This window comes from Chrysemys picta, chromosome 9, assembly GCF_011386835.1.
Source record: "Chrysemys picta bellii isolate R12L10 chromosome 9, ASM1138683v2, whole genome shotgun sequence".
In the NCBI taxonomy this organism is placed as follows: Eukaryota; Metazoa; Chordata; order Testudines; family Emydidae; genus Chrysemys; species Chrysemys picta.
The window spans coordinates 103,757,419-103,779,012 of record NC_088799.1 but is presented as its reverse complement, the minus strand read 5'-3'; the positions used below and the strand labels follow the sequence as shown (position 1 = coordinate 103,779,012).

Here is a 21,594-nt window from a genome sequence, read left to right as displayed (position 1 = left end):
ATATTGTGGGGCTTGGCCTCACCATTGGCAGAGCCTGGGATCATGAGGAGGTGCCACTCCAGACCCCAGGGCAGGAGCCTGCAGGAACCGGCCATCCAGGAAGTAGCCCAGGGCAGTGACTTTAGACTCCCTGCCGGGAGGGGTAACAAACACAGGAACCTGGGTTGGGACCCAGGGGAGAGGGAGGGCCTAGGACTCTCTCCAGCTCCCCACCAGCCTTAGAGACTGAGGCCCCACAACCAAGTAGGGAGTTGGGAGCCGTGCACTCTAAGCACCAGGCCGTCCATCTCTCCAGGCTGGCTGTTACATAGCCGTACTGCAGGAAAGTAACGGGGGGTTTACAGCAGATCAAAGTGAAAACGAGTCAACAATGTAATTCTGGTGCAGAAAAGGCAAATGAAATTATGGGATGTATTAACAGACGTCTCGGATGTAAGGCCTGGGAGGTAATTGTTCCACGCTACGCACCACCAGTGAGGCCTCAGCTGGAGTACTCTGTCCAGTTCTGGGCAACACATGTTAAGAAAGATGTGGACAAACTTGAGTGAGTCCAGAAAAGAGCAACAAAAATGATAAAATGTTTAGAAGCCGTGACCTGTGAGGAAAAGTTGAAAGAATTCGACACGTATATTCTAGAGAAGAGAAGACTGAGGACATGATAAGAGTCTTCAAATCTGTTAAGGGTTGTTACAAAGAGGATAATGATCAATTGTTCTCCATGTCCACTGAGGGCAGGGCAAGAAGGAACCTGCTCAATTTGCAGCAAGGGAGATTTAAGTTTGAATTAGGAAAAACTTTCTAACGTTAAGAATAGTTAAGTACTGGAACAAGTTATCTAGGCAGGTTGTGGAATTCCCATCGCTGGAATGTTTAAGAAAGGGGTAGGCAAGAACTTGTCAGGGATGGTCTAGGTATACTTAATCCTGCTTCAACGCAGGGGGTTGGACTAGATGACTTCTTGAGGTCCCTTCCAGCCCTACATTTCTGTGGCTCTATAACAGAAAAACAAGAGGACACTCAATGACATTAGAAAAGTGGCAAACTAAGACAAGGAAATACTTTCCACACAGGGCACAATCATATGGAACTCATTGTCACAAGGTAGCACCGAGGCTAAGAGTTTAGCAGAATTCCAAAAATGTTGCATGTTTGTATGAATAAAAAAAATTGCAAGAGTTGGAATAGTAAAGATTTAAAAAAGAGTTTTGGAAGGGATATAAACCATTCTACTTCAGGTCATCAGAGAGCCTCTAAGTAATGGAGAGTAGGAGAAAATTCAAACTTATGAGCTTGATGCAGGAATTACTGGATGAGTTTCCCTGGCCTGTGTTATGCAGGAAGTCAGGCTAGATGATCCTACTAGACCTTTCTGGTGTTAAAACCTATTAAGCTATAAACCTTGCCCTCGTGACAGATTATCCCATTACTACCTACTACTGGGTTTCTGAAATCTCTGGTCCCAGCCACTGGCAGAGAGGACCACGAGTGTGATCCAGCATGCCAATTTTGATTTTTTCATGTCTGAGCTGTTTGCATTTCTGAATGTTTAACTTTCCTCGCACTGTAGGTGGGGGAATTGGGAATCAACAAGCTGGGGGTTCTAGTCTTACCTGGAAAGATTCTGATGACAGAATGGAGCAGGAGATGGTTAATTTGATTAATTCATAGATGCATTCTCATCTCTCCTGCCACCATAACTACAGGCTATAAAAGGATAGATTTGGATGATGGGTAATTCTCCTTTAGCTCAGGCAAACACAACCGCTTCCAAATGCTCCTGCCGAACTCCACCCACACAAAAAGCAGTGTCACACTTAAGCTGCAATGTCTTGGGAACTAGGAGGCTTAGAAGCAAGCGCCGTGTCCCCACTGCAAAGCTCCCCTTCCTGGCACTACAGAGTGCTCATATCTGACCCTGATAAATTGTGTAGCGTATCTTAAACCTGACACTGGGCTAGGTCTGAACATTGCATGCCCATGGTCCCAGACCAGTACAATTCTGGGAGGAAATTCCACATTTCACAGTAAAAAGAAAACACTTTTATAGCTGGTGGTTAAAAAACAATAGTGGCTCAGAGGTTTGAACTGCTAGAGGCCATCTCATAGGAGATGGATTGGTGGCAGAGTGCAGAGGAAGTGGGTAAAGGTAAATGCAATTTATCGCATGGCCCCCTGAAGTACTGCCTGGCTATTACCACCACCTTGGTGCTTTGTGACCCTTCTGCAGGACAAGTGCTATCAATGGTAAAGTCCCAGAAGTTTTTACATCCCAGCCAATGTCACCTGGTATGCCCCATCACAGTCCCTTTGCTCTACTAGTCCCACACCTCACTGCCTCTCTGTGCTACACGTCTTGCCTGCTCATTGTGTTCCTGCTCTCCATGCACTGAGCATCCGTCCCAGTCATTCCACACGATCGCTTTTTACAATGGAAAATACTGCTAGGAGCCCATTTCCCACATGGGACCCAGAAGAACAGTAATGTAAGTGGCTGCTTAAAACAAAGCCACATCCCAGCAAAAGGAATTCAGACCAGGAAACCCCCGTTTGTCTCCTGTTGGGAGCTACTCCCGGAAGCCGAGTATTATGGGAGAGGCGTTTAGATACTAGTCACTAGTGACTTTGCACTTGCAGGGATCCCTACGTTTGTATCTTGCCCATGTTTTTTGGAAAGTCTGACGAGCCCAAGAGAGGGTTTCTAGATGAACTGATTCCCCCATCACACAGACTCTGGGCCCCCAGGCAGCAGCAGGAGGGGCAGGAATGTCATGATTGTTTGCTGGGCAGCAAGCAGATGCTGGTGAATTGACTTTGTCCTTGTCTGCGTGGAGTTGTAAGTAATTTACGCCCGAGGGTGAGCGGTGTGGTCCCATGCAGAGAGGAGCGGGAACGAGAGCAGCGCACTTAGAACACATTCAATGGGCTGTCAGAGCTCTTCCATCGAAAACACTCAATCACATTATTATTGTTTACTGAGCCCTGCCATCATGCTTGGGGTGGTACAAATGGAAGAAGTGGCCCTGGCCCTACAAAGCTCACCAGCTTGGGCAGGTGCAAACCAAGCAGTGGAGACACATGGCTAAACACCCACAAATCCCACTCAAGTCCACGGGAGCTGGAGGTGCTCAGCACCCCTGAATATCAGGCCAAGAGCATGTGTCCATTGCCGGTCTGAGTCTGAGGAGCTGCGGGAGTCGCATGGGGCTCACTGCAGGGCTTCATGGGAAATGTGACATAAGGAGGGAGGTGGAGCACCTGACGCGAGAAGCGTCTGTCCCAAGCTAAAGGAAAGCCGGTACAAACCCAGCATGGGTGCAGGCTGCAGAGGGAGAGGCGAGCTGAGGGGCTTGGACAGAGCAAAGGAAACGAGCAGGGAGACCGACAGGGTGGAGCTGTGCAGGGTCTGGAAGGTGATCTGCGTGGAGGGATTCACTGATGTGGTCGGAGTGAAGGTGAGGAAAACGAGGGCTGGCGGGGAGCACGGGGAGGCCGGAGAGCAGGCGGTTACAGCAGTCAAGGTGAGAAGGAGACAAGGCCTGAACAAGCTTTGGGCATCGGGATGCAGAGGAAAGGCCAGACTTCCATGGCACCTGAGCTCCAGCAGGAGTATGCTGCCAGCAGCCAGGGCAGTCTGTGGTGCAGGGCGGGAAGATCTGCACACGGTGCTGGCCAGAGCACCAAATACTGATGGGAGCCAGCACCGGACCCAGCCTCAAGTAACAGTGGAGGAAGCAGCAGTCACAGACTCTCTGGACGGGTCTGGCGCCCTACAGATCTCCCTGGGGACGCAGAGTGTTGGTTAGGGCACAGCTGCTGCCGGGATGGACTAGAGCAAGAACTTCTGCCGGCAGGAGAGACTGCAGGTTTGGGTGGAGGAGGTGGGAAATTTGTGTTCCTCCTTCCAATTGCTCTCAACCATTCCTCACAGTAACCCCAAACCTACCCTGGGCCATACAGACCTGCCGGGCTGCCATTTATTAGGTGTGGAGTCAGGACCCTGAACTCACGGGATAGAAATGATCACGTTTATTGACTTTGTGGTTGTGCCTATTGGCCCCAATCAGCACGGGGTGGGGTGGGGGTGTGGTACACACAGAAGAGTTTACAGGATAATCCTATGTCTTTTCCAGATTTTTCCTTGGCTGGCTTTTACCGTGCGTCTCCTTTGGAGTCTGTCACTCATTCATACGCCGGCAAGCTGATCTGCATTCGCCCCCATTTAGAAGCCCCTCCGTTCCGATTCTGGACACTCGTGAGACAAAGTTTCTTTAGTTCTTCGTCCTTCTCACAACGTCTGTCAAACGCTGCTTTTGCTCCCTTCACTCCAACAAGTTGTGAGGTACCACAGCACAGCTGGTTAGGAGTTCGTGGCCGCCAGGCCCAAGGAGGGCAGGGGCTGAATGCACAAAGACCTGTTTGCCTTCCACAATGCAGCCAAAGATCACGCCGGCTGGCCAGTTCTAATAAGGGGCATGAGTTTGTCCATTTTAGCCGTATCGCAAGGAGGTGGCTGTTCCCTTCAGCACAAGAGCCTAGTACAAGTCACACTCTTTGGAAGTTTACACACTAATATTCCTCTGCTCCTGCGCTGTTGTGGTCAGTACCTGAGCCAAAATCCAGGATAAGCCTTAGGCCCAGAGAAGTGTTCCAGTCACATGAAAATGGGAATGCTGGGTTTTTAAACCCTTCCCTTCCAGTGTGGTTTGATGGCTGCCATCTTGGCTGAGAGCCTGGAGGCTGTTTGGGCTATAGAACCAGGCTCTTTAACAGAGTCGCATGCCCTGTGGCTCAGCCACAGAGCGACACACACGCACACTGGCCGAGGGCCACATCTGTAGCTCTGTGCTAGTGCATGAGAAACAAGAAGTTACACTGACTTGCCTATTTTCATTCGGTAGTTTCTACATCTCCCTCCATTTGCATGAACCACATACAGAGGGAAAAGCCAATTGGACTTTTCAATGTCTTTACTTTGTAAGCATCTCAGGGGTTACTAGGAACACAGACAAGGAAATGGGTTTTCAAATATCTGATGATGAAGCTTTGTGCCGTTCAAGGTATGATGCCTGGAATCTCAGCGTGGGGAGAGAGAGGCTCAGTGACAGTTCCATCCACAGGGAGGAATGTGCCACAAGCAATCCTCTGGCGCCCACTGCCACAGGACGAGCTTCTACACAAAACTGTACAAACTTTTCAAAAACTGCCAGCCTGAAAGACCCTAGATTGTCAGACATTCACTGGGGATTGGACAGGCAACTGCACTGGAGTGTCAGTGCCATGGGGTGTACAGAAAGCACAGATTCATGGAAACTCTGTTCTGTTGGCAGGTCACCTCCACAGAAGCAGTGTCCTGCCGTAGGTGGGGAAGTTTCTCACTATTTAAATTAATTAATTTCCCAGGAGCGAGCCCCTGTCTCTGTGCAACAGCATACCAAGCTGGCTTACCTTTAGCAGGATTCACCCTAGTACGTACGGAGTTGCTCATCTGTTTCTCTCCAGCCTCTGCTGAAGCTTTTCATGGAGAATTCCTTTCCCACCACCCGATCTGCCTGTTGCGCTATGAACGAGTTCCTTAGGATGCCAAGATGCATACACTCTGGGACGAAGACATTCCTCCCTGGGGAACTGAGTGAGAGCCAGGAAGGTGCAACTTGCAAACCAGAAGGCAGAACAACAATCCCTCCAGCTCCTTCCTTTGGCGCATATAGATGTGCAGTTATTTTGGGTCTATATTTGAACTTCTGGGGCAGAGCTAACCCAGGTCCTGCTTCTCTTTATACCAGATACATTTCCCTGGATCTGATCTGTGACTTGGCACCACTGGGAGGGCTTGTCTGGATCCATTAGTCCCCTTTCTAAGTAAAGTGAAATGTCTCCTATCGTTAGTCAGGGGGTGATGCTGCTACCTTCAGGTCAGAGGCCTGGAGTTTGAATGTGGAAGGTGCTACATATCTCTGTATAATCAACGAGGAGTCCTTGTGACACCTTAGAGACTAACACATGTATTTGGGCATAAGCTTTCATGGGCTAAAACCCACTTCATCAGATGCATGGAGTGGAAAATACAGTAGGAAGATATTTATATATATACACACCTCTACCCCGATATAACGTGACCCACTATAACATGAATTCGGATATAACGCGGTAAAGCAGTGGTCCGGGGGGACAGGGCTGCGCACTCCGGTGGATCAAAGCAAGTTCGATAGAATGCGGTTTCACCTATAACACAGTAAGATTTTTTGGCTCCCGAGGACAGCGTTCTATCAGGGTAGAGGTGTATATACACACACACACACAGAGTACATGAAAAGATGGGAGTTGCCTTACCAAGTGGGGGGTCAGTTCTAATGAGACAATTCAATTAAAGTGGGCTATTATCAACAGGAGGAAGAATCACTTTTGTAGTGGTAATCAGGGTGGCCCATTTCAAACAGTTGACAAGAAGGTGTGAGTAACAGGAGGGGGAAATTAGCATGGGGAAATTAGTTTTTAGTTTTTGTAGTGACCCATCCACTCCCAGTCTTTATTCAGGCCCAATTTCATGATGTCCAGTTTGCAAATTAATTCCAGTTCTGCAGTTTCTCATTGGAGTCTGTTTTTGAACGTTTTTTGTTGAAGAATTGCCACTTTTAAGTCTGTTATTGAGTGACCAGGGAGGTTGAAGTGTTCTCCGACTGGTTTTTGAATGTTATAATTCTTGATGTCGGATTTGTGTCCATTAGTTCTTTTGCGTAGAGACTGTCCAGTTTGGCCAATGTCCATGGCAGAGGGGCATTGCTGGCACATGGTGGCATATCTCACATTGGTAGATGTGCAGGTGAACGAGCCCCTGATGGTGTGGCTGACGTGGTTCCTCGTTGTTTTTGCTAATACAGACTAACACGGCTACCACTCTGAAATCTGTGTATCATAAAGCCCGTGATCCTCAGTGTTTGAATTCGGTTTGCACTGATGTTCTCTCCATGTCTCTGACTGTCACTCTGTGTATCAGAAGAAGAGATTCTGGTCTCTCCCTCCTGCACTGGGCTCTGTGTCGAAGGGATTCCAAGTTGTCCTGGTTCAGCCTTTTTGGAGCACTCCAAAGCCTGGTCTCCGTGCCTTACCATCAAAGGTCCGGCAGGGTTCTCACCTGCCACGTCCAATGGGACAGAGCAGATTTGCTTCCTCTTTCTAATCCCAGGAGACTGCAGAAGAAAAAGAGAAATCTGTATTTCTCCAGTGGGGTAGAAAGGAGCTCCTATCGTATGCCTTCAGACTGCCCAGTGCTCACATCTGTCATCTAACCCTTAGGAGAATGCAGATTTATATACCGTTTCTAAGCATTCGTCTGGCTGGTGGCCTAGAAAAGCTGCTTTTATAAGGCTTCCATGAAGAGATGATGTATAGTTCCTCTTTCATGTTGAGATGGGCTCCCTACAGTCCCAGCTCACATTCTTACCATTCGCTGGGCTTCTTGTAAGTCTCTGCACGGCACTGATGCTTGGGCGCTCTTTCCACCCTCCACTCTGGTTGGGACCAGGCCATTTCTTGCAGCTCTCTGGAGCTGCCTTTTATTACCTGCATCGTCTCTTTATAGAACAGCTAGAGAGGACAGAACAACTGTCTGCACTTGTCGGAGGTGTGCAAACTCCAAAGAGAGAGAGGGAGAGTTTAGGAATCCCCCGGAGCTGAACTCGGAGGAATGGCAAAGGAAAACTGAAGCTGAACGTCAGGACATTTTCCAAGCAGTGAGTGGGCAGTAAGGCTGTAAAACAGCCCTGCAGCAAAGTGCAGGAAGTCCGATCTCAACCCAGACGCCATTTGTTTATTTGTTTCTTGGCTTTGATAAAAGTGATCCCAGGCTGAGGCCATTAAAAACATTTCCCGAAGATAAAGGGGGGAAGCTGGCAGCGGTAAAGAAATGCCCCAGCTTGACCGCAAAGCCCCACGCAACCCACCCCCGCCCCAGGGAGTCTGCAGGGGAGCCAGCAGCAAGCCCTATCCCCACTGCAAGGCTGGCAATTGTAGGAGAAACCGTGGACGGGGGAGAGGAGACAGGCCATGACGTTCCACACAGGGGCCTTGTCTTTGCAAACCTCTGCTTGCTGCCGAGCAGCACTCGGGCAGCTCCCTGTATGTGGCCACAAGCGGAGCTGTTGCTGGACTGGGAGCACAGCCCCCCACACCACTTAGGGTGTGCCTACACGGCAGGCAGTGCTCTGATTGCAGCTGGCGTAGGCATACGTGTGCTAGCTTTAATCTCGCTAGCGCGGCTAAAACTAGCCACAAAGGCAAAGTCATGGAGATGTCAGCCTGGGCTGTCCAGCCGGCCTGGATACATACTCACGGGCCTAGCCCATGCCAGAGTCCACACTGCCACACCTTCACCGCTAGACATACCGTGACTCAACCAGAGACTCTGCTCCTGTTCACCTTCCCTTGATGCTTTTCCCCTGGGACACTGGACACAGAAACTCATTGGAGCAAAGATTGCTTTTAGTTCTGGGTCTGAACAGTGCCCGTCACCAGGGGGCTCCGAGGTGTTACCGCAATACAAACAAATAATACAACAGACACATCCAACTGCCTCAGCTTTCCTAATGCACAGCTCTCATGCCAGGAGTCTGAGATTTTACAACCAGCAAACTCTGGACTATGCTCAGCCACTCCCAATCTGAACCGTAAGCCGGAGACACCTTTGCACTTAGGCTGCACACACTGTGCTGCATAAATCATTGTGGACCTAGTTTTAAACATCCCGGATCTGTGCAAAACAGGGAAACACACAGGGCTTAAAACGTCCCCAGTTGCACGGAGTCTTGGCTGGGCTGCTGAGATATGCAGGGTTAACATTCACTAGCAGGGACACAGAGCTCCGTGCTTTTCCGTGTTCACTCTGGGGGGCTTTTAGGGACTAGAAGAGACCCTATATGGGAGGTTGTTTAAAGGACGATTTGCTTGATCTTTGGAGTTTCAAATATTACATTTTCTTTTCTGTTTTGCTTTGTGCTGTGTGTTGAATAGTTACTGAACGTTAAGAAGCATTTCTTGGGTGCTGTAAAAGCAAACCACATCCTTGATAACAGAACCTCAAATCCAAATGATTGTTCACAGAAGTGTAAACCAAAGAAGTAACAAAAAGGGGAACTTTATGCTGATAGCATCTGAATAGCCCTGTCTAATCCTCACGCCAGGCAGCCCCGGCATTTTTCACCCTCACACACACCTTGGGATAGTGTCAAGTAAACTTTTGACATTCTAACTTTACGTTTCAGATTGAGACGCTTGGGTTTGTTAAACGTTGTATTAAGGGTTTTTTACCCCTTAAATTACTGATATGTATTTATAACCATAGCTCCAACTTCACAACATTTTTCCCTGGGTAATCTATTTTTCTTAGCCTTAGGTTTATACATAACAATCGTTCGATTTTACACAGCACTTTCCATCTATAGCTCTCAGATCCCTGTACAGTGAAGGTCTGATCCCTGTAGTACAGGTGGGGAAGTTGAGGCACAAGAAAATGATGCGACTTGCCCAAGACCACCCCCAGGTCACTGCAGAACTCAGAACAGAATCCAGGTTTCCATCCTCCTAGTCCAGTGCCTTATCCTCTCAAACACACTGACTCCCGTCCCTAAGGTGTGGCTAAGCACATGGCCATATATTATCACACATGCTGTATATTTTACATTTTATACAAACATTCACTTGTTCTATTGAAAGCCCACTTTCAGGGTTAAGGGGCTATTTTACTACATTTTTGGATGCTTCTCCTTTGCCATGTGGGAGCCATGATGGCCCCGGCCCTCTGGGTGGTTCCTGTCTGCAGTGATTTGAGCAGCTGGGAGGGCTGCCTTTTCTCTTTCTGGCTTGGTTGCCCTGAGTTAGCAGCCTGCCTGTTACAAGGGCTCTGTGCTGTGTCAGTGTGCAGCTTCTGCAAGCCAAGTTGGGCTACCCTCCGAGCTTGTCAATCATGTTGTGCCAGCCAGCCACCCACCGGTGTCTGGGACTCACACCTTCCTCAGTCGGCAGGCTTTGTACCATGGGATCCAGCTTGGATTTACACTCTTGAAAAAGACTTACACATGTGGGTTGATTTACCCTTTCGATAACTCCATGGCAGGACTTGGCACAATATTTCCAATGGCGGTATACCCATCTGCCTCACCATGTGTCATGGTGTGTCACATGTCAAAGGGCCAATGATGCTGTGGCAGGAGACTTGCTTTTGAATGGAGTTACCATGGATCATTGAGGGCTCACCCCTGTGAGATTAGGAGTGCCCCCAATTCTCAGCACCTTGCAGTGTCAGCTCTGGAGGGACATCGCTTACTCAGGTTTCACTCAGGGAAATGCCCATTGGCCCTGTGGGAGAACAGTCCCTGATCTGGATTTCTGTGCTCACCAGAAATTGACTCAGAGTATAGCTCCTAGGTCACCTCCCGTATGAAGCACCTGGAGGACACTAGACAACGAATAGCAGTGACCAGTTCTACTGTAGACTAGAGGAGCCATTGCTCCATGTCAAAAAGCACATAGGATGAGACGCTGAGCATGCCCTGCCTTGGTGTGTGATGGTAACACAACCTGATAACTCTCACAGGGCAACAATCTTTCTGGCATGACAATCTTCTCCATAAAGCACCATCTCTCCTGAAACCTGCATCTTACAAAAATCTTTCCTGCCTTGTAACCCTCGCCATTAAATTCTCCACACCTCCCATCTCCTGAATTGTTGGTCCATGTCTTAATTAGACAAGAAAGCAGGTCCCCTTCCTTCCCTCTCATCTTTTCATGGGGTCTCATGGATTTCACCCCCCTTTTCTCCCTCTGCACCTTATTCTTGGGTGATCTCTCTGCTCACATGGTTTCAACTACCATCTTTATGCCAATAATTCACAAAATTTACCTCTCCACCCCTGGCCTCTCTCCGTCTAATGCAGCATTTCAGGCCATCTCACTGATAGTTTCTCGGGGATATCCTACCATCAAGTCAATGGGCCTTGATGGGCCAGTTGCTCAGATGGCATAAAGCAGCAAAGTGCCACTGAAGTCAATGGAGCTTGGCTGAGTTACAAACAGCCAAGGAGCTGGCCCAATATGACTTAAGCGCAGAAGATGCTGGAAGCAGATGGGGTGGAAGCAGAGCAGGATTCGAAGGGTGTGTGAGACTGGTCCTATCAAACAGGTGGGAAGATTATCTTGGTGGCAGCGTTCTGTGGACGGGAGGGGGTGCCGGGGTGTCAGGAAGGCTAGAGAGGAAGAGGTTACAATAATCAAGATGACAAGGGACTGACTGAGCGTTTCCCTGTAGGCACAGAGAGGGAAAGGAACAGACTTTTCAGATGTTTTTCAGGATTTGGACACAGCCTGCATGTGTAGGACATGGGCGAGGGAGCAGCTGAAGAAGGTTACTAGGGTATGGGCATGAGTGACAGGAAGGAGTATCTGTCCAAGGGGAAGCGGCGAAGGAAGATGAGCAGTTCAGTTTCTGGCCATGTTCAGCTAGCGGATGGCAAGACGGCCAGGAAGCCCTGTGAAGACACAAGCTCACATATAGGGTTGGATGGAAGGAGACACGGCGAGAGCAGCTACGCGGATTTACACATCAGCAGCGAAGAGATGGTAAATGAATGTAGGCGAACAGAAGAGAGGGTGTCAAGTGAGAGACAGAGGAAGGCCCCAGGACTCCCACAACTGAGGGGAGAGGAAGGGTAGGGGTGAGGCTAACCCAGTGAAAGACATGTTGGGAATGGTCAGAGAGGTGACAGGAAATCCAGGAGGTGACAGCAATGGGGGGAGGAGGGGAACATACATAGGAACAGGATCAATGCATCCTCTTTTGCACTGTATTCAGCCCCTGAAACAGCAAGGGGAGAGGAGAGGCTAAGGGCGGATTTTGCTATTGTTTTATCTACGTCTAAATAGCTAAAAATAGCTTTCACAGGGTTTGAAATCTTTAATTAAAACCAAGTCTTGATGTGCAGCAAATCCCTCCTGATGTGCAGCAGAGCTCGCTCCTTCCATGGAAAGGCCTGCTTGGTACGTTCCAGTATGGCCTGCCACGTGCGATTCCCCATTCCTTCTGGACTGTATCAGTCCCGCTGGAGACAGCTGACAGGCTCACTGTGCCTTGGAGACTCAGCTGCTACTGTGCCTTATTTCTGGTCTGTAAATTCTCACCTTCCTTCACTTGCCCTGGCCTGGACAGGCCAGAATTTCACACTTTATAGAATTACTTCTCCACACACCAGGAATGGAGCTTGGAAGGAAAATTTACCCCTTTCCTGCTTCGGCTTCTCTCTCCTCCTCTCTCCCCGAAACGCCGAGAACTCCCTCCTCCTCCATCTTCAAGTGCAAAGATTTAGCTAATTTCTTCCATGAATAGAATATAAGTAGCCATAGCAACATCAGCCTGCCAACCTTACCACCTCGTATATCTCCATGTCCCCATCACCCTTTTCTTGTTCACCATCTCCGCCACCTCTTCTGGAAATCAGCAAGGCATCATCTCTGGCTACCAGCCTATTCCCTCTCCGTGTATGTCCTGCTTGCTAGTCTTGCCCTTTACAGCTCTCCGGTAATCAGCCATTCACTGCTCACTAGCCCACTGTGTCTTCCCTGATATTCTGAAGACCAATATCCACGCTCATCTCAGAAATTCTCCCTACATCTTCCCTTTTTCAGATACGGACCCACATCAACCTCCCCTTTCCCAGCAAAATCTTAGAGGTCACCCACCTAAGCAACCCCTCTCATAACAGCACCTGAGACCATCTCCAGATGGGCTTCTTTCCCTTTCACAGCACTGTGAAGCCTGGCTCACTCCTCTCCTTATCCTTCTGAGCCCCAGTGGTCCCTGTGACGTTAAAAACCGTTTCCTCCTTCCCAAATGTCAGTTACAGTTTTCTGGATTCTTGGTGCTCTGTCGTCCTAGTTCCAACCCCTTATCCCCTGGGGTCTCAGAACGCCAACATCCTAATCCTTGTCAGAAACAGCAGGCCAGCCCTTGCAGACCGAGTGCTAGCTCCAGACACGCCTGCCACGATTGTGCCAAAAACACCCACGTCAATTCTCCCAACTGAAGGGAGAAATTAAAGCAAATGATACTTTCAGCGGTCAACTAACCTTTCCTTAGCAACTCCCCACAGACACCAAACCAGCCCACACCCATGAACATGGCTGCCCAACCCTTCTACTGCTTTTCCCTGCACAGGCACAAAAGGGGACATTTCTGCGTGCTGCTGGGATCCCCAAGACACCCTCTCCAGGAAGTTTAGTCTTTAGGTTCCCTCAGAAAAGACACCACCAGGCAATTCTTGCTCCTTTAGCCGGGCCATGGGCCCACAGGTACTCGGAGCCACCCTCATCACCTACCTCCTGGTTTGCGTCTGTGGGTACTTCCTACACTCAGATACAGTCACCTTTGGCTGTTTATCGAACATTCTTCTAATGCCACTCTGCCTGCGTGCCCATATTTCCCCCCCATTTGCATAGTCTCCCCCCCCACCCCAAATGACATGGATGGCAGTCTTTTTAAACTTCTCCAGTGCTACGGCATTCCAGAGAGGCCCATGGAAGGAGACAGTGGGAGAACTCTGCTGCGCTGGATACTTTATTCAGTAATGGGCATTTCACATCAAGCAGGGACAGCGAAGCTGAGGCAGCCTCAAGAAATACAGGACATTTGCTACCAGGATGGTCAGTGACCAGCTTAATTTAAAGTATGGCTACGCTCCCCCCCAGACCCCAGAAGTTCTGCCCGTGTGGCAATTCTCCATCTGTCACCGGAAATTCTTAGTGTCCCAGAACAACTCTCTGAAACTTGGACGCCTCAGTTTGTCTCTGTCTAACCATTGGGGCTCCCCTTCACAGTGACCAGAACCCTGTTGTGTTTTGGGTGGAGAGGGGACCCTTCAGCTGAGGCTGGTTCCGGGGTGGGGTGGGAAAGGGTCTGGTTCCTGCCTGCTCTGCTAGTGATCGTGCCAGGCTTATGGAGTGCAAACATTGGCATCCATGTCCTAGCACCTCGGTGCAAGGGACAAACAAAGCAGAGGCTTCAGCACAACATGTCAGCGCAGCCTTAGATGGACGTACTGGGAATTTCGAAATGCTTCTCTCCCCTGGGAAGCCTGGAGCATCAATGTGAAGGGGAGGGGAGGGGCTTCTGGCACTTAGTTCCTCTAGCCACTGCAGCTCAGTGATGCTGCCTGACAGGATAATGTTGCTCTCTGCCTTTCTTTCCTTTCTCTAGGAAAGGGTTAGTGCTGATTCCTCTGCTCACCCACGCCCGGCCCCACTTCCCATTCCCAGTGTGCTGGCAGGCAGAGCGGGGAGGGAGGAGGAAAAACAGAACAATTAAGGAACAAGAGAGAGAAAGAGAGATGGTGAATGAAAAAGTGGAGGAGAAAAAAAGGACCGAATGAATAAGAGGAAAAGAGATGACTGGGGGATCTGAGAGAAGAGAAGGAAGAGAGCTAGAAAAGGAGGGGGAGTTGGGGATAAAAAGAAAAAGAAAAGAGAGAAAGGAGTGAGAAGCCTATCTGAGCCCTCATGCCCTTCCTGGAATCGGGCATAGGGGCTTCTCGATTGCCGGCACAAGGAAATTTGTGGGGGGAGGAGGGGAAAAAGCCAGGCCATGAGAGGAGGGAGGTGGTGTGTGTTAATGTTTCTGATTATACGGTGTGCTTTTGTGCAAGGCAGCATGTGTGGGCACATAATGTATGCCTTTGTGTGGTGCATACAGTCCATGTGTTTATAGGCGGTAAATGAACATGTACCATATGGGAGTGAATACTGTATGCGCGAACACCTCTTGTGTGTGTCACAGTATACTGCATGCCTGCAAGCATCTGAGCAGACACTGTGCACACGTGCCTGCTTGCATGTGAGGAAGAGAGAACAGGTTGCAACGGAGGAGGAGAGAGGTGCAGAGCCCACAGCGAAGCGAGCGGGTCCCTCCTCTCACAGTGCGGTCCCCCAGCCCCCTCTTCCTCCTCCAGCTCTGTCTGCACATTCCTTTTCATCTCAGGTTTGGAAGTGGTTCCAGGAACACTTATGCCATTTAAAGAGACAGCCCTATGTAAGAGCAGGCTTGGCTTTATCCCTAGTGCGCCACAGTGCCATGATGTTTGTTCCACATTCCCTCCAGAACAATTACCTTTAGCATTTGCAGCCCCCATCACACTCCCACTTGATCACGAAAGCCCTTTCAGCCTCACAGAGCCAATCCCCTTCACTGCTGGACCAGCCAGGCACAGCTGTTTCTACTTGCCCACCTTTTGTCCCTCTGCCTGTCCACAACTGGACAGTGAAGAACATTGATTCCTAAGGCTCAGACATCTTGCACCTTCCTAGCAGAATGGGAACATTGCCGAGGCATTTGCTGCACACCTTTATTCAGTGCATACATTTGCTACACACCAGGGAGCAATTCTGCCTTCTCTGATACAGTCTGTGTTCATACCACACACACACACACACACACACACCCCATATGATACATGCAGAGCCTTGCTAGGCACATGTAACCTCGCACACCGGCAAAGCATCACTCCATCTATACCTTGCACTGCTGGGAGATGGTTTTGCTTTTTTCCCCTTAGCAATGGTAGAACCTCATAAAGCATTCTCCAATCTGCAGACATTCAAGCCAAACCAACCTCTAACACTCAGTGATGGCATCACAAAGAGAAAATGACTCCTGTTCTACCATTGCAAAACATGAAGGATCCCTGCATCTGAAAGCATGGCCCCTTCTGCCCAACCCAGCTCAGCTGATGGCACTGATCAAACGGACATTTCTCTCTCTCTGTCAGCGTTTGCAATCATCTTAACAGGACCCTGGGCCATCCCAGCACCCGTCTCTGCCAGGGTTGGGGGCAGGGAGGAGAAATGAAGGAATAACAGGCCCTGGCTGCTTTGACATCCCTGCACCTATCTCGCCTCTCGAGCTCCATGCATTGGATGGAGCTATAGCACTGAAGGGATGGAGCCAGCTTACCAGGAGCCAGCAGGAAAGCTAGATACAGATTTAGGTGAAGAAACAGATGGAAAGAAACCATCCTCCTAGGAGGACATTTGGCTTTGGGGCACTTTCTGTAAACACTCCTCTGGGAGTTTCATTTCAGAACCAGATTATTTCAGACACACACAGGGATTCAGCCAGTAATCAAGAAGAACGTAGAGGGGAAAGAACAGGATTTGGAGGGGAGCTAGTTTCCGAATGATTATTGTTGTCGGTTCATGTATAGCTCTTAAAACGATAATTAGAAGAATCAATAAAAAGTCCAACGTCAGGTTTGAAGCTAATGAGTGAGAGAAGCAGTGAGACAGAGGTAAATGCTGACTTACATTAAAGCAAGGTAAATTGTTTCTCAGCCTGGGTCCAGCCTCCATTTTACGGCTTTGCAAAAAGACTCCATCCATTTTCTAAGCTGGCTGATGGGTTCAAAATAAGAATGGTCTCTCCATGTAGAAAAGACGAGAGAGACAGCCCGGAATTGCTCCTTAAGGAGACCAGTAATCAGATGGGAAGAAATAAAGGCAGTGAAATGGGGCAGAAAGCACACAGCATGCCAGGGACCAGAAGAGGGTTATATAATTATCCATGGGGATGGAGAGCTAGGAATAACGAGTGGGGAACAGGCTCCCAAGCCCAATGGAAGGTGGGAAACTAGTTTGGTGAGTGCTGGCAGTTGGCACCAACAGGCTCAGAGACTGCCCTGCGGGCAGTATGCCTGGTGCCTTGCACACAAGGTCTGATGGGACACTTCACATCAGCGAGACTTCCGGCAACGGCATCCCAAGTAGTGAGAACCTGGGTGGGGGCCAATGACCACCGGGACTTGGGCCAGGCAGAAGTCAGACAGGCCTTAGCGGCTAAGGCCTCAGGAGCCTGTTCCTAGCCCAGAGCAGAACGAGAGACGAGAGCGCACAGCCCCGATGTTGGCCTGGAGAGTCCTGGCCCGTCCAGCCAACCCCAATAGCCAAGCAGTGCCGAAATGTGCTACAGGACACCACCTTCCTGCTAACACGTGCCTCTTTTCGAATGACTTACCCACATTCTGCAGAATCCAGGGGTCCTTCCAGCCACCTGCCCCATCCACAGGTACCTCAACTCCCCCCCCCATTTACTCTAGACACACGGAGGATGCCTGGGGAGTGGTAACAAGCCCTGTAATAAAAGCCCCCCCCATTGGCTGTGGGGAGCCAACCCGTGTCCCATACCTGTTCATACCAGTCGCGGTTCGAACATGTGCATTCTGGCCACCAGTTTGTGCTGTTCCCGTTCATCTTGGGGGTGCTCTTCCCCTGCCCCTGCTTCAGGGGAGCAGGGACATTGTCCCGGGAGGTGGGGATGAGTTTGCTCTTACTCCTAGAGGTGGGGGTGGCTCCCCCCTGGGATGGCAGGGTCTGCGAGCCGTAGCCCCCGTAGCCGTACTGCTCATGCTGCCACTCGCCGTAGGATGGAGGCTCCATGCGACGCAGGGCCGCCATCCGCGTCACTTCATAGCACTCTGGGCACTTACAACAGTGATGGTGCTTGTGCATATTTGCTTTCATAATATACACACAACCAAGAACAAAAGGGAAAAAAGGCAAGAGATGGAGAAAGGGACCCCCCTCCCCGAGCAGAAAATGCGTCCGCCTCCTCTCCCGCCACGCACCTCCTCCCCCTCTTGTAGTCAGAGATGGTCCAGAGTCTTCTGTACAAAAACCAGAATTATAAATCTATTATCTCCAAAGGATAGCCACACAATAAAAAGGGTTTCTGTTGTTCTGCATTGCCAGCCATTCAGGTGCGAGCATGTCAGCCTGCCCCTCAGGCCCTGGAGAGCTGCTGGCGTGGGGGGCTCGGTGCGATCAGCTCTCTGCTTTGCTTCATTGATCTGCTTTGCTGCTTCCCCCGTGAGGGTCCGTGGCAGAGCAGTCTCTGGCCCTGGCAGCCGTGTGCGCAGTCAGGCTCCCTCAGTGGGTATGTGCAGGGGGTGGGGAGAAGGCGGCTTGCTTCACCTGCAGGGCTTGGGCTGGAGGAGTCTGCTGTTTCTGGTCCCTGGATGAGAAGGGAGAAGGCGAGAGCATCTATCTCCAGCCTCCCCGTTCTCCCGGCCCTCAGCCAATCACTGCACAGGGCAGCATCAGCAGCGGCAGTGAGAATGTTAAACAGCAGGCCCTTAAAGACACAGCTGCCTCATTCCTACCCCTGGCGCCTGCTGCACCATTCAGCCCCCTCATGGAGCCAGCTGCCAAGCACAGTGCTGGGAAATAAGGGGCAAAAACCCATCCCGGCTGAAATGACTCAGTCAGAAATCCCACAAAATCCCCAGGCCCACAGAAGTTACCGGTGGAAAAGGCTCAGGAGCTCGCGAAGAGAAGCAAGGGATATTCTTGTCATTCTACAGCCCACACAGACAATACCCTTTTGATCTGGCATTTGGGTGTCACCAATGCCATGTACAGTGGTCACCTTTCAGAACTGGAGTTAAAATAGCCACATATAAAGTGCCCTCACTACTTGCGATGCTCCCGGTATACAGGACAGGGAACAGCTAGGGAATATTGAATGCACTGAAGCAATAGTAATTATCTAAAGCAAAACTGGAAGGTGTATCAGGGTAACCACTGCACCGTAAATCCAGAATCTACATGAAAACAAACTCAGGCGGCCTCTTCCCTCGCGACAGGGAATTCCCAGGGAAGGCTGCCTGCTCATTTGCTTTCCAAACAGCAAGAGGCCTATCGCTCTGTACCCCATGTGCTGCAACACCTAGGCACAATGGAGGGAAACTAAGAACAGAGGGAAATCGTTAAATCCTTATGTTCTTGCTGTTGAGCCCTCTACCATTAGCGGGGAATGAGAACCCCGTTTTTTCTCTTTTAGCATAAGCAGGGCGGAGAACACGTTTTCAGTGGGTAGACTCACTGCTGGGATCACAGGTAGCACAGGCAGATGCTGGGGACTACCTTCCACAACACAACTCAGTCTTGACATGGAGCCCCCCTTCCCAGTGCAGTCCTGTCCCCATCCCCACATGCAAACTTCAGCCTTGGGCCCCACACGGCACTACCAGGAATCTGAGTCCGGACCTGCAGCTCCTACTGTTATTCCAGGGCTCCCCACAGGCAGGTTCGCTGACACCCTTCAGTCCCACTCTGCTGCCGCCTACTATTCCAGTCCACATGCACACTATAACTCTCTCCTGTGCCAGCCCCCACCCTGCTATTACAGACCTAGAGCAGAGATGGACAGTCCTGCTGATTTGTACAGGGGTTTTGTGATATGCACAGATTGGGGTCAGGATGAGACTCAATTCAAGGTCACCATAGGAGGGAAAAAGCAGCTTGGGCAGGCAGAGGGCAGGTCTCTGTGCAGATTCCTAGGTTCCAAGGCCAGAAGGGATCACCGGGATCACCCTTCTGAGCTCCTGCGAAACACAGGCCGTAGAACTGCCCCAGGGTAATTCCGAGAGCAGAGCTGTTAGAAAAACCTCCCATCTTGATTTAAACATTGTCCGTGATGGAGACTGTTCTAATGGTTAATTACCCTGACTATTAAAAATGGACACCTTATTTCTAGTGTGAAATTGTCCAGCTTCACCTTCAGCCAGGGATCATGTTAAACCTTTCTCTGCTACGCTGAGGAGCCTAGTATTCAGTATTTGTTCCCCACGCAGGTACTTACAGATGACCCCTGGAATACAGGTCACCTCTGTACTAGGAAGAAAGTGAAAAATTGGAAGGAGTTCAGAGAAGAGCCACTAAAATGATTGGGGGCTGTGCTGCGAGGGACAGTCACAGGAATCTGTTTAGTTAGGTCACGCTCCTGCTAAGGGGGAAACTGAAAACAGCCTGTAAGTATCTGAAGGGCGTAATCCACACCCCGGTGGGAGAGGAATTGTTTAGAACAGGCATATGCAGCTAGGAGCAATGGGATGAAAACAGAGTCTAGAACCTAGATAACCAGATCAGACGCCAACGAACAGTGAAAACATGAAAGACCAAGACAAATGCCCTGACACTGAAGCCTGTGGGACTGTCTCCTGCTGGAAGAAGGGAGGAACCACCACTCGGGATATTTAAAACTAGACTGGCTAAGGCCCTGAAGACTGCTGAGGAGAACAGTCCTGCCCCAGCTCCCTGGGCCTGGACTAGACAGAGCCTAGGTGTGATAATTTCTGTGCTAGGATTCTGTACAATGAAAGAGCCGCTGGGACTAGCTCAGTGTACCTCCAGGTACCAAACCCAAGCGGAGATGGAGATACTAAGAGCACGAGAAATTCCCACTTAGTACGCAGCTTCCCTCGGGATGCTCAGTGTGAGAGAAGGGTGAATAACGAATACACCTTTCTTCCCTGGCAGGGAGCTGCGCCCACCCAGCAGACAAAGCTCGGCACCACTGCCATTGGGTGTTAAGAGATGCTGAGAAATCCAAATGGCTCAATTTGTACCCACTTTAATCCCCACCTCCCACGCTCCTGTGGGACACATCACTGCTGCTCCTTGATTGCAGATAGTGCTGGTCCTTGGAGCATCCACAGTCCTGCTGCTGCTCACGTTGTGTCTTCTCTTGACTCCGGCTGCAGGCATTCCGAGGCAGGGACTGTCTCTTGCTAGGTGTTTGTACATCAACTAGTACCAGGGGTCCTGATACTGACTGGGGTTTCTGGCTGGCCGTGCAACATAAATGAATAATACGGACGGCACTGGCTGCTCTGCCTGGTTTCCAGCTGTTAAACTGCAACAAAGAGCTAAAAATACAGAAATATTTTCCTAATGTCATTTCCCCCGTGAGCAATTGCTGGAGACGCTACAAGGATGTTATGCGATCGCAGCAGGAGGGGAGATGGACACCAATGCGCTCTTGATTAAGATGTGGTGCACACAGGGACCCCAAGGACCAACCCCAGGCCCCAGCTGAGAGGTGTGAGGCCCCCACTGTATGTCGCTGACGTGGGGCTGAGCAGTAGAATGAAGTTTCCAGTCATCTGCAGAGCCCCTCACTTGTTTAGCCCCAAGGGGCCATGGCACAGGTTCCTAGGGGGCTCGTGTGTGTTCAGGTTAAAATGACACACACTACCAAGTTATGAACATTCGTAATGCCACCTCTGCCCCACAGGCTTTTCGAGAGAGCCCAGCCCCACCCAAGTCAGCACAAACAGAAGCCAAATACAATTCCAAGCCTAGGAAAGCCCAAAGTTCTCTGGAAACCAGCACATAACTCAGCTCTTCTGGTTTAATAATGGCTGTTGTGTCTGCCAGCCCTGCAAGGGGATGTCACAGACATACCCTTAACCCTGGAGTGGGGTTCTTCATTCCATACCAGGATTCACGGAAAGAGCCAGTCTAAGTGGTTAGGCTAATTGTGCGCTGAGTGAAAGGAAATCCTTTTACAGGCAACACATGATTAGATTGTGGAACACACTGCCACAGGATGTTGTTGAGGCCAAGAATCTAGTAAATCAAAGAGGGATTGGACATGGATATGGATAATAAGAATATCCAGAATTATAACTAGTGAAGAAAGATGGGGGCTAAGGTTTGGGATGGATATAAAACTTCAAGCTTCAGGGTTTAAACCAATCCCTAATTTTTACGGATTAGGATGCA

At 50.0% G+C, this 21,594-nt stretch overlaps 1 protein-coding gene across 6 annotated transcripts in view; it reads right to left on the bottom strand.

The window, feature by feature from the left end:
• Window positions 1-21,594, bottom strand: part of DLG3 (discs large MAGUK scaffold protein 3) — a 167,499-nt gene that overhangs the window by 96,615 nt on the left and 49,290 nt on the right. For 2 of the 6 annotated variants that reach the window (XM_065557386.1, XM_005286022.5), the window contains one exon: window positions 17,215-18,040. The exons of the other annotated variants lie outside the window; for them this stretch is intronic. In XM_065557386.1, the coding sequence (XP_065413458.1) occupies window positions 17,215-17,550 (336 nt within the window). In that variant the 5' untranslated portion in view covers window positions 17,551-18,040. The remainder of the gene's footprint in view (window positions 1-17,214; window positions 18,041-21,594) is intronic. 6 annotated transcript variants of the gene reach the window in all.